General features: G+C 41.8%; 1 protein-coding gene across 6 annotated transcripts in view; it reads right to left on the bottom strand.

The window, feature by feature from the left end:
- Nucleotides 1–13002, bottom strand: part of ulk4 (unc-51 like kinase 4) — a 227467-nt gene that overhangs the window by 64793 nt on the left and 149672 nt on the right. For 5 of the 6 annotated variants that reach the window (XM_060922070.1, XM_060922071.1, XM_060922067.1 and 2 more), the window contains exon 31: nucleotides 834–882. The exons of the other annotated variant lie outside the window; for it this stretch is intronic. In XM_060922070.1, the coding sequence (XP_060778053.1) occupies nucleotides 834–882 (49 nt within the window). The remainder of the gene's footprint in view (nucleotides 1–833; nucleotides 883–13002) is intronic. 6 annotated transcript variants of the gene reach the window in all.

Raw genomic sequence — 13002 nt, 5'->3', positions numbered from 1 at the left:
TCGCACATAATAGTTTATGCGCATGCGTCCTTACTTCTTCTATTGTTCTGGTGTCTCTGAAGGGACCGTCTTACAGCGCTCCTAGAGGTGTGGCATGTGTATTGCATCGTTTTCAGCAAGCGTTGCGTTGCCATATGGACCTGATATTTTACTGATCGTTGCCCATTTGGATGCGATATATTTTTAAATAACATCTCGTTGCCATTGTCGTGTGGATGTAGCCTAAATGGCTCAGAGATGTGAATGTGGATGGTTGTTTGTCTCTGTGTTAGCCCTGCAATAGTTTGGTGACCTGCCCAGGTTGTACCTCACCTCTCACCCAAAGTCAGCTGGGATTAGTTCCAGCTTCTCTCACAACCCTGACGGATAAGTGACATAGATAATAGATGGATGACCACCACTGAAAGTAGGGTATAAATATAAACGGAAAAGTATTAATTTCATTTTGAAGACACTACCAGCCTAAAGCAACACTGTTGGCCAATTCACTATCGCTTGTACTTGTATAGCTACAGAAAAATGCATGTTGCTAGTTCACAGTATTCCAACAGCCAAAATATCTGTTTATGCCTTGAACCATTCAAAATATCTTTCTTTGAAAGACTTTCCTTTCACAGAGTGTAGAGCACTGTGATGCCCTGTTTCATCTGAACCACACTGAGAGACCCTCTCTCCTCAGACTCACATAAAGCTAAACTCTAAATTTCTGTACTGAGGCATGATTCCCATAAAGTGTATAATTTTCTGGATGCTTTATTCTTTACTAAAGCTGGTATGGGAGACCCAAGGCAATAAATAAATCACACTAACAGAGAGGCTCTGTGAGCACTTACCACTATGATTTCAAAGATGGCAGGCAGTAGACTACTCTCTCTGACGAGCCTGTATTAGGGACACACACACACACACACACACACACACATGCAACATGGCATCATGTCCATAGTCTGTCTTCATTACTCTGACACTCGTGCATGTATTAGACTTTGGTCCTGTATGAATGTGCTGCTAATGGCTGAGAGCTCCAAGACATAAAGATCAGTCATCTTAGAAAATAACCTTTGACTAATACCTTCAGGAGAAAAGCATGAAAATAAGAGAAAGATGGGTGAAAGAGTGGATGAGAGAAAATTTGGGAAGAAAAAGTAATGCAGGGGAACAGAGTGAAAGAGAGAAGGAGAGGTAGAGGGAGAGTGTTCCATTAAGGCTTGGCAATAAGGAGTAATGCGAGTCTTTATTGAAAATGACTTTGCTCACACTGTTATTGATTAAGCCCTTTGATTCACAGCCGATTACCATATGTATATAAAGGCCCTCAAAGGAGAACGCCACAATACTGGGCGAAAATGAGAGTTAGATTGAATTAAATTACCTAAAGGGTCACGCTTAGAATATTAATCATGATACTTGTCTTGTAATACTAAACAATGATATACTGCATGGCTGGGAAACGTTTGCCCATTCTCCTCGTGACATGTCTTTAGCACTGGCTAATACCCGTGTGCTTTAAGGCACAACATAAACAGCTCAACGCCTGGTACAAAGCAAGCGATGAGGATAAACGTACTCTAAACCGTTGCAGGATTGGGAAAGCTTGGGTAGAGACAAAAGTAACACAAAAAGTCAAAGGCGCTCAATACAAACTATTCACAGAATTGCCAACGCGATCTTAACAGGTGGCAAGGAAAAAAACAGAATCTTGCCACAAAACCCCTAGTGAGTGTCAGTGGTTATCATAAAAAATATATTAGCTTGCAATCAGAAGAAATGTCTGAGCGTATAAGTTTGTTTTTTGTTACAAAATGAATGTAAGTAATGTCTGCAGTGCAGTCCATGTCTGCATTATGTTGCACATAATAATAAACAGCCTACAACTGTAGTCAGAGATATTTACTGCTCATTACTGTATATGCTGTTTTACAAGTATCGGAATGTCAGTATGCACGCTTTAAAAACAAAATGATATATTACACACACACACAGTGCCAGTTTGGACACACTCATTCATAGCAATGAGTCCAAAGTCCTTCCCACGCCAAGTGGCACATAGGGCGGCGCCTATCTCCGTTTCCGTAGCCCTCGGCCTCTCACATAGCAAATTACAGTGGGGGGGCTAGTCCTCTGGTAACCAGGAGAGTTTGACTCCCCACTCACATCTGTATTGCAGCTTGCATTGCCAGATGGCAGTAGGTACCATTTTTATGATGGTCTTTGGTATGACCCGACCGTGAGTCGAACTCGCGATCTCCCGATCAAGAGGCGAACATGCTAACCACTAGGCCACTCGCCATAGCAATGAGTAACGGTGTCCAAAAGTTTGACTGGTACGGTACATATAATAGCCTATATACTGAAAGAAAATATAAACATAATCAATCCTGTGCTTTTACTATTAACCTCCTAAGACCCAAGCTGTTTTTTTTACATGCATTTTTTATTTATTTTTGCTATTTGGGCTTATTAGAACCTGATTAGAATAAAAACTAAGCATCATCTTTGATAAGATGTACTTTTTGAGAAAAAGTATGTCCACATATGTGGATTCTTGTTCTGAATTTCTAAAAAGTGCTGTCCACGTATGTGACCGCTAAGCCCTAGGAGGTTAACACTGAAATGCAAAATACTATTTTTTTAAGAATAACAAAACAGCTTGTTCCACATTTCTGCATACTTAGCTTATTTTCAATTACCACCAGTCCCATCAAGCCATACTTGCACGGAGACAGTATATGTGATAGTGTCACTTTGCATATATTCACATCAATTCATTTTTATTTGCATAGTGCTTTTAACAATGGACATTGTCACAAAGCAGCTTTACAGAATATATAAATTGCGGCTCTTTAAACATGAATTTATAACTGTATCTGTAATGAGCAAGCCTGAGGCAACAGTGGCAAAGAAAAACTCCCTGGGAAGAAACTGAGAGGAACTAGAGACTCAAAAGAGAACCTCTCCTCATCTCGCTGATAACAGATAGCGTGATTATAAAAAATAACTCGCTTCCATAACCGTGTTCTTTATGGTGATAAAGTGCAATTGTATAACCAAGAAATTCATTATATACACTAAACATAAAGTATAACATATCATATCACTCATATCAACAGAATGTTCTTTCTTTTGGATGTTAAGCCACTGTGGCGTTCAGGTTGCACCTGTATCGCCACAGCAAGGGATCAAAAGTTTTAAATGTTAAATGTACACATCGTCACCCCTGCATACAATATGAAGATTGACTCAAGGTTTAACAAAAAAATAAAAGCAAGGTTTTATCTTTTGACAATTTAAAAATTTAATCCTCCAATATCCCTACTTAGACCAATTAACAATGTTTATTTTGTCTATATCTCATCTGAATAGATGTGAACAATTATCACATATAAGCTAAACATATAAAAATAATCATATCTGTCTTGTAACCTTTTCTTAAGGATACGCCACACAAGTCCTATCCCTCAACACCCGAGTACTATAACTGTCGATGAGAAATGAATGTGGTGATTAATATGGGAGAGCACCTCTCTACCCTTTCTCCTTTGTTTGAACCAAAGAACTCATCTATCTGCCATCCTTCCCATAACACACCATCATTTACCAGCATCAACTTACACCAAGGGGCACAGTCGCAATTACTCACCCACACATATAGAGGACAGCAGAGCTGATGAATGGGACTACTTTATCTTCCTGTCAGAGAGAGAGAGAGAGAGAGGATGGCAGACTTTCCTCTATATTGCGCACTGCATGCCCGTCTGTAGTCTGATTGTGCTCCATTACGTCTTTAAAGGGTAAGCAACCCAGGAGTCAGAGCGTCTATCCATCTTACTCAACAACTACATGTTTACAGGAGCAAACAGGGTCAAGTGGAAGGGTGTGACAAGACAGGCCTATGTCTGTACACAACATTTAGCCAAATGATCTTCCCACTACATCAGCAGTGGTACACATGTCACACACTGATGAGCTGCACTACAGAGGAAATAGCATTGGGATGCTCAGAGAAAATTTTGCCATACTAGTGCATTTCAAACAATTAGAATATTGTGAAAAAGTTCATTTCTTTGTAATTTCATTCAAAAAGGTAAGCTTTCACATATTCTATATTCATTACACAAACTGAAATATTTCAAGCCTTTTTTGTTTTAATTTTGAAAATGATGGCTTATAGCACCTGGCGACTTGTCCAGGGTGTACCCCGCCTCTCGCCCATAGTCAGCTGGGATAGGCTCCAGCTTGCCTGCGACCCTGTAGGACAGGATAAGCAGCTAGAGATAATGGATGGATGGCTTATAGGTCATGAAAATCAGAAATCCAGTATCTCAAATTATTAGAATATTTTCTAAGATCAATCAAAACAGGATTTACAATACAGAAATGTCCAACTTCTGAAAAGTATGTTCATTTATATACTCAGTACTTGGTCGGGGCTCCTTTACCATGAATTACTGCATCAATGTGGTGTGGCATGGAGGCGATCAGCCTGTGGCACTGCTGAGGTGTTATTGAAGCCCAGGTTGCTTTGATAGCGACCTTCAGCTCATCTGCATTTTTGGGTCGGTGTTTCTCATCTTCCGCTTGACAATATCCCATAGATTCTCTCTGGGGTTCAGTTCAGGTGAGTTGGCTGGCCAATCAATCATAATAATATCATGGTCAGCAAACCATTTGGTAGTAGTTTTGGCACTGTGGGCAGGTGCTAAGTCCTGCTGGAAAAGGAAATCGGCATCTCCATAAAGCTTGTCAGCAGACGGAAGCATGAAGTGCTCTGAAATCTCCTGGTAGATGGCTGCGTTGACATTGGACTTGATAAAACACAGTGGACCAACACCAGCAGATGACATGGCACCTCAAATTATCGCAGTCTGCGCAAACATCACACTGGACTTCAAGCACCTTGGATTCTGTGCCTCTTCATACTTCCTCCAGACTCTAGGACCTTGATTTCCAAATGAAATGCAAAATTTACTTTCATCTGAAAAGAGGACTTTGGACCACTGAGCAACAGTCAGTTCTTTCTCTCCTTAGCCCAGGTAAGACGCTTCTGACACTGTCTCTGGTTCAGGAGTGGCTTGATATTAGGAATGCAACAGTTGTAGCCCCTTTCCTGAAGACATCTGTGCCTGGTGGCTCCTGATGTACCGATACCAGTCTCAGTACACTCCTTGTGAAACTCTCACAAGTTCTTGAATCGACTTTTCCTGACAATCCTCTCAAGGCTGCGGTCATCCCTGTTGCTTGTCCACCTTTTCCAGCCAGCCTTTTCAGCAATGACCTTCTGTGGCTTATCCTCCTTGTGGAAGATGTCGATGATCGTCTTCTGGACAACTGTTAAGTCAGCAGTATTCCCCATGATTGTGGTTGTATGTACTGAACTAGACCGAAAGATCCACAGTATTTATACTGTTTTACTCAAACGCAAAATCATCATCATCATCATCATCATCATCCAGTCATGCTATTTGCACAGATATTTGAGGCTGTCTCTCTCCAGCCGTTTCGGTTATTCATTGCCTCAGGGAGGTCTTCAGTCCAGCATCCATAGAGTAGGACTGAGATTACTACAGCCTGAAAGAAGTTTCGCTTCATTTTATCCGGTAGTGATTATTTCCAGATGGATGCTAATTTGTTCAGTGCGGCCCAAGCCTTCGCAATTCATACATTGACATCACTTTCTATGTATGACATCATTTGCTATGTAGCTGCCAAGATAGACAAAGTTATCTACTTTGGCAAGTTCTTTACCATTGACAGAGCTGACTTTTCCAACTTGGTTGTAGCACATGAACTCTGTTTTGCCAATGCCTCTAGCAGCTAGTTCCATACTATGAAGGAGAGATTCTGCTTGGGAGAGAGCATCAGCAAAGAGAGCTAGGTCGTCAGCATAATCTGCATCTGTGAGTGTTTTAGCTGGATATCTTCTGCTTCTAGATCTTTCTAAGGTTAAACCTTTTTCCTTTATTTGGTCTACTGAGGTATGAAGCATGTAGTCCAGGCAGATGATAAAGAGGAAGGGGGCTAATGTGTCCCTTTGCAACACTCCAGCCACTATGTCGAAGAAGTCCGTGTCACCATCTGGTGATCGTGCCATAGCTTTTGTACTGGCATACAACATCATGATAGCATTGACGGTCTCTTCCGGAATACCATATGCAAGTAGAATTTCTTTCATCTTGCTCCTGTGGCTCGAGTCGAAAGCTTTGGTGAAGTCAACAAAGAGAATGACCGCCTTCAGGTTCTTGGCTTTTACCTCCTCAATAATGCGCCTCCTTTCTTGGGAAAAGGGAGGATGCAGCCTCTCCTCCAAAGTTCAGTTTTACTGCGATTGTACACTGCATTGCATGACCTAAGCAGAACGTCATCAAACTTTCTAGTTTTCCAGACCTCTGGAGGAATCTCATCCAAACCGGGTGCTTTTCCATTTTTGAGAGACTTAATCACAAGGTCCAATTCATCTTTGGAGAATTCACCAAGTTTCACATCCAATTTATTTTCAACTATCTTCTGTATGGGCAGATCAAGAATTTTGGGTGGCTTTCCCAGGAGATTTTCAAAATGTTCCTTCCATTTATGTAGTCGCTCTTCTTGACTGGTAGCCTTTATTTTCGATCTGGTTGTGCCTTTTCTTTTGCTTACTTCATTCACAATCTCCCATGCTAAAGCAGATTGCTTATTTTCTATTGAAGACTGAATTTTATCAATGTGCCTTTGGATGTATTCTCACTGTTCAGATTGGTAGATGGCTGAAAGTTCTTTTTGAGCTTTATAGAATTTGGTCGAGTTTGTTTTGGATGGATTTGTACTTTTCAGCCAGGATACTTTCTTTAGATTTTCATGCTTCTCCATGACAACAGCGGATTCCCAGGGGACCCTTTGTTTCATTTTTGGTTTAGTTGGTATGCATATTTCAGCTGCTTTCTGGTGTGCTTTTGCAAAGTGTTCGTACTTTTGGTTCGGGTCTGAGTAGACAGTTTCAAATGAATTAAAGGCCTCGCAGTTTAGAGCACTATTTTTCCATTTCTTGTTAATCAAGATATAGTCCAACTGAACTTTGGTGTTGTTGGGAAATGTAAAGGTCCATAACTTTCCTGCTCTCTTTTGGAATTTCGTGTTTAGACAAATCAAACCATTTTCTGTTACAAACTCTTAACTGTTCTCCATTTCGATTTGACTGTTCATGAAAGCTGTACTTGTTTACATTATCTTTGCCAATGTGAGCATTAGGGACTTCCCTGACCAAGGAGGAGAGCTCCTCATAAAAAGAAGTGAGGTCTTGCTCGTCACCAACTTTTGTTGGGCTGTAGCATAAAATCACTGTGAGATGTGGATTGCCGTTGAAAGTGGCTGTTACTATGCATTCACTGATCTTTTCTATACTATTTAGAGATATTATGGCTTTGGGACTTAACAGCATGCCTACGCCTCCAACAGTAGCCTTTGCAGAGTTCTTCCATGCAGATGATGATATAAGTGTCCATTAATTTCCTGCTTCATGGTATTTCAAAGCAAGATCACTGTGGTGGTAGCGATGCTCCTGAACGCATATGACATTGATAATCTGTTCGCAAGCTGAAGCAGTGAGCTCTGCTAGTTGGTTGGTAGTATTAAGAGTGCGAACACTGAATGTAGATATGATGGTTTCCATTTTGCATTTGAGCAATTTATATGTTGGTTTTGGCTCTGTAGCTGACCTTTCGAACACCGAAGCCAGAAACGTTACTTCAGCAAAATGCACCCCTTGTTGAACCGCGCAACGGGCAATGTGGTTTACCTCCCTAGCCCCTTAGTCTCATTGCCTTTGGCTTAGAGCTATACAAGCAAATCCATGTGTAATGGTTCCGATACTCTCACTTGTGGGGAGTACAACTGGGAGGTGGTAACTGCAGTGAGTTTGAAACTGGCTGCAGGATAATTTTACACGTGTGACTGACCTTCTGGCAGAATAATCAGTTAAAGAAATCATGGGATGCAGCATAATGGATTATGACGTAGCGGAAGAATCCTACCTTGAATCAACGGTGTATGTCATTCGTCGCTGAGCGGAAGAACCATATAGGTCAACGGTCAGGGACTCCCAGTTCAGTTAACAAACTACTGCAACACATCTATAGGTTTGGCGTCCATAGGTGTGCATTCTATCAGCTATTGAAAGATATTTCGAAACTCAAAATACTGTAATATTTTGAGGGTTTTTTTTTTTTAACACTGTAGGCAATAGTTATCAAAATTAAAGTAGAAAAGTGCTTGAAACATTTTAGTTTACGTGTAATGAGTCTGGCATTTATTAAAATTTTGCTTTCTTAAATAACTGATGGAAAATATTGAACTTTTTCACGATATTCTAATTGTTTGAGATGTACTAACAGTTCATCATATCAAAATTATGATGAACTGAGGATTTTTTGGTTTTTTTCCATATTCATGCTATGGCAGTTTCAATCTCCTCCTTTTACTCTGAACCCTAGGCTTATTTCAGTGATGTTGGTGGCTTGGTGGTTCTTACAACCCTGACCACATCACATTTCCATTATCCCCTCTATTAAAATGGTGCAGTCCTGATTTCAACGGTGCAATATGGTAAAGCAGCATTTTCATGGAAACGCAACGTGCTTGGATTGGCATTTACACAGGTAAATGTCAGCCCAAATACTGTCTAGCATTTAATGGGAGAATGAACACAATCTCCCTGGCTGCACAGACCATTTTGATGCGATTGGTAATCAGATGGGGAGGAAAGCCTGCGAGTAAATGGCTCCCATTTCTTTTTAACTCTTGTAAGAGCACCCAACAGCTACGACATTTAATAGCAGACACATTTTTATAGTGCTTACATGTTGAGTGCATGATGTCCAAACTATTATTGTCCAATCACTCCAAATACTATTTTTATGGTATAAATCGATGCACCCCCTGTGCTGAAAAAAAAAAAAAACCCACAAAACAAATAAGCACAAGAAACATGGCAGGCAAAGGGTTGGCTATTGAAATTTCTAAGTGTAAGCAACATGATTCATGTTTTATATCTTACAATCCTGTGCATTTGTGCATGAGGTGGAGACAACCCACATTCTGTGATGCTTGAATAACCACTATGACTTCAAAAACACATTTATATTCAAATTTAATCCTATTTAATTAATAACCCATCTGCGCCCAACTCCTTAGTATGTTTTAAAAGTATTTTAGATTATGGAGAGAGATGCACTGATACCACTTTTTCTAATGTCCACGGAATACTGATTAGATTAGATTAGATTAGATAGAACTTTATTGATCCCTTTGGGCGGGTTCCCTCACGGAAATTAAAAATTCCAGCAGCAGCATTACAGGATAAACAGAGAATAGAAAATAGAGAAAACTTCTAGATAAATTAAGTATTTGCATATACAAATATAAAAAAAAAATTAGAGTATGGGACAAGACTCTGAGCTGACTCTTTGCAAATGTTTGTTGCCATGTTATGTGAAACAAATGTCAGCAAGCACACAAGTCAAGTCCAACACAATATCTGCTGAGTCACTGAAATATATTGGAAAATATGTCAAACCTGATCTAGTACTTCAGGTCAGCACTGACCAAAATACTTAGTACCGGACTAAGTACATGCCTAGTGTCACGAAGCTCCTCTCCACACAGTGCAAAGTCTTCTTCATTATAAAGTGTTCATTACTGAGGCTTCCTTTTCATTTTGAGCGTTGACCTAGCTTCTGATTTGGCATCATAGATTATGCCTTTCTGATGTTGCACGCCTGTGATTTTACCCATGTCTGTAAGTATGACCATAAAGTTTGTAGTATATTAAATAAAGATGCTGTTGAATACAAGTATTTGTGTCCTGTCTCTTCACGCACATTACACCTAGTTATGCTTTAAAAATTGAGATTTGGATCAAGTCAGGTTTATAACATTGACATGCACTGAACAACACCATAGTAGCGGCACGGTAGTGTAGTGGTTAGCGCTGTCGCCTCACAGCAAGAAGGTCCGGGTTCGAGCCCCGGGGCCGGCGAGGGCCTTTCTGTGCGGAGTTTGCATGTTCTCCCCGTGTCCGCGTGGGTTTCCTCCGGGTGCTCCGGTTTCCCCCACAGTCCAAAGACATGCAGGTTAGGTTAACTGGTGACTCTAAATTGACCGTAGGTGTGAATGTGAGTGTGAATGGTTGTCTGTGTCTATTGGCCCTTTTCCACTACCCTTTTTCAGCTCACTTCAGCCCGACACGGCTCGCGTTTCGACTGCCTTAGAGCAGCACGACTCGGCTCGCTTCAGCCCTGCTTAGCACCCAAAACTCGCACGGTTTTGGAGTAGGGCTGAAGCGAGCCAAACCGAGCCGAGTGAGGCTAGGGGCGTGAGCAGACACTCCCCTGTGCACTGATTGGTGAGGAGGAGTGTCCTCACATGCCCTGCGAGCACGCTGGGATCTGTAAACACCGTAAACCCGGAAGAAGAAGAAGAATTACGAGAATTTCTGAAGCCATATGCGCCTCGCCTCATCTATACGCTCTTGCCAGTATCTGTTGGCGTTGTCGGTGACAACAAGCCACAGCACCAAGACCAGCAACACTAACGACTCCATGTCCTCCATGTTTATTGTTTACTATCTGGGTCGTGAGACTACCGCTTAAAAGGTCACTGATGTCACTGTTTGCGCCGCCTAACGACATCACGTGACGTCCACCCACTTTCGCTAACTCCACCCAATGTGTCCACCCACTTCCAGCCAGCACGGTTCAGCGCGGTTGTAGTCGAAATGCAACTCCAACAGCCCCACTCAGCTCGACTCAGCCCAACTCAGCACGGCACGGCTCAGCCCAACTCAGCCGCGTTGGTAGTGGAAAAGCGGCATATGTGTCAGCCCTGTGATGACCTGGCGACTTGTCCAGGGTGTACCCCGCCTTTCGCCCATAGTCAGCTGGGATAGGCTCCAGCTTGCCTGCGACCCTGTAGAACAGGATAAAGCGGCTAGAGATAATGAGATGAGGTGAGATGAGAACACCATAGTATAGATGACTAAATAATGGCAATACTCTTGGTGGCAAAGTCTAATGAGCTTTTGCACACATTAGCAAATTGGTTTCATAAATAGCAGAAACCAAATTAAAATTTGCTCTGTTGTGGAATATGACCTAAGGCCTGTGATTCACGCATGCCGGCCACCAACTAACCAACAAACCAGCCTTCTTCCTGTGATTATTTGCCTCTCTGTATCCACTTTTTCCACTGTCCATTTTCAGTCACACAACAGCTAAGTGCTACTGTGTTGCCGTCAGAGGTTGGCAGGTGAAACTGCCAGACCCATACAATGAAAGGTGTTCAGTCTCACACCACACAGCATAGACTCTGAATGTCTCGGTCTCTCTCTCACACACACACAGAGCATGTGACACCTCCACAACCTGCTCAGCATGGATGCAATCTGTTCCACACATACCTTGTCCAGTCTAATAAGACTCCCAACAGGCAGTCTTCACAAATCTGTATTCAACAAGAGATTGTCTCCAAAAGCTCAGAAGAATAACCCACAGCTTTACGAGCTGGCCATGTAGTTAATGATTATATTAATAAGTTTTAATGTACAAGGGAAGCAACATTTCATTAACTCCACCCACAAGAGTGTACCATGTACAAAATATAAGCAACACTAAATAACTAAGAAAAAGGCTCTTCATCACTTACTTAAAAGCAAAACACATCTAGCACAGCCTGCATGAGGGCAAAAGTAGCCAATAGTTCTTGATAATTGGAAAGTTTGAACTGCTAGCCAGACTGATAATGAAGGGAAGACTGTGCTTCTGCACAGAACCTGCTAATGTCCCCAATTTGCAATCTCATTTCGCCAGGAAACCATCAAGTGAAGGTCTTCTCTTTTTAGGACTTTATCAAGCAGTGGAAAACGCAATTTAATTTCACCATTGTGAGCATAATAGCTCCTCAAAGATGCCAGGGTTTGGGGGGAGGTGGATGGTGGCGACAGACAAACGTTCTTCAATTGCTGACATCAATTTGAATAGTTCAGCAGCACAACGTGCTCTATCAGCACCAAGAAAGACAATGTGTGGAGAGGTCGGGAAGAGCCATTACAGAAACAGCAGGGGGATAAGGAGGAGATAAGGAAGACACGCACTCACACATTCCCACAAAGAATATCCATCACGGCTTCAGCTCACAAGGAGAAAGGTGAGCAAAATAAATATGGGAGTGAGGATGGTTCTGAACCAGGGAAGTACAACCCCAAATAAGAAAAAGTTGGGACAGTATGGAAAATGCAAATAAAAAAAGAAAGCAGTGATTTCTAAATTTACTTTGACTTGTATTTCATTGCAGACAGTATTAACCCAAGATATTTCATGTTTTCTTTCTGGTCAACTTCATTTCATTTGTTAATATTAGTGCTGTCAAAAATGTCGCGTTATTAACGCGTTAACTTGACTCAATTTTAATGGCGATAATTTTTTTATCGCGAGATTAACGCTCTGTGACATGATGCCACGCCCCGCACAGCCAGAGTCCTCTGCCCTCCCCCAAAGAGCCACGGTGCTCGGCTTAAGTTTCGTTTTCCCATCGGCGGCTCCAGCCCCACTTTGCAGTGGCTGTGACAAGACGTGTTATGCTCTGCAATAAAAAAAAAAAAAAACATTGGTACAACCAGTGTTCGAACTATGCCGATATTTTCGGGGGGTCCCTTTTTTTTCCCTTGGGGGGATGCTTGCGCTTGTCTCAGAGCGCGGCTCTCCATCGCGCGCTCACTTCGGATATGCAAATGCTTCCTGTTACACACAATTGCTATGTCAATAAACATCATTTTGCCAATATTTTAGAGACCCCCCAACATTTCCCAAATCATGTTTTCAAGGGATCTCATGTCTGTTTCAGGGGATCTCGGATCCCCCAAGTACCCCCGTAGTTCGAACGGTGAGCAAGCCCATTCACTTTTTTATGCTGAGAAGAGAATTACAATGGTTTTTCATGTGACAAAAATGTGCGATTAAATTGCGATTAATTGCG

The sequence above is a fragment of the Neoarius graeffei genome, chromosome 5, assembly GCF_027579695.1.
Source record: "Neoarius graeffei isolate fNeoGra1 chromosome 5, fNeoGra1.pri, whole genome shotgun sequence".
Lineage (NCBI taxonomy): Eukaryota > Metazoa > Chordata > Actinopteri > Siluriformes > Ariidae > Neoarius > Neoarius graeffei.
Note: the sequence above shows the minus strand (reverse complement) of the source record. Positions and strands in the feature narration are given on the sequence as shown.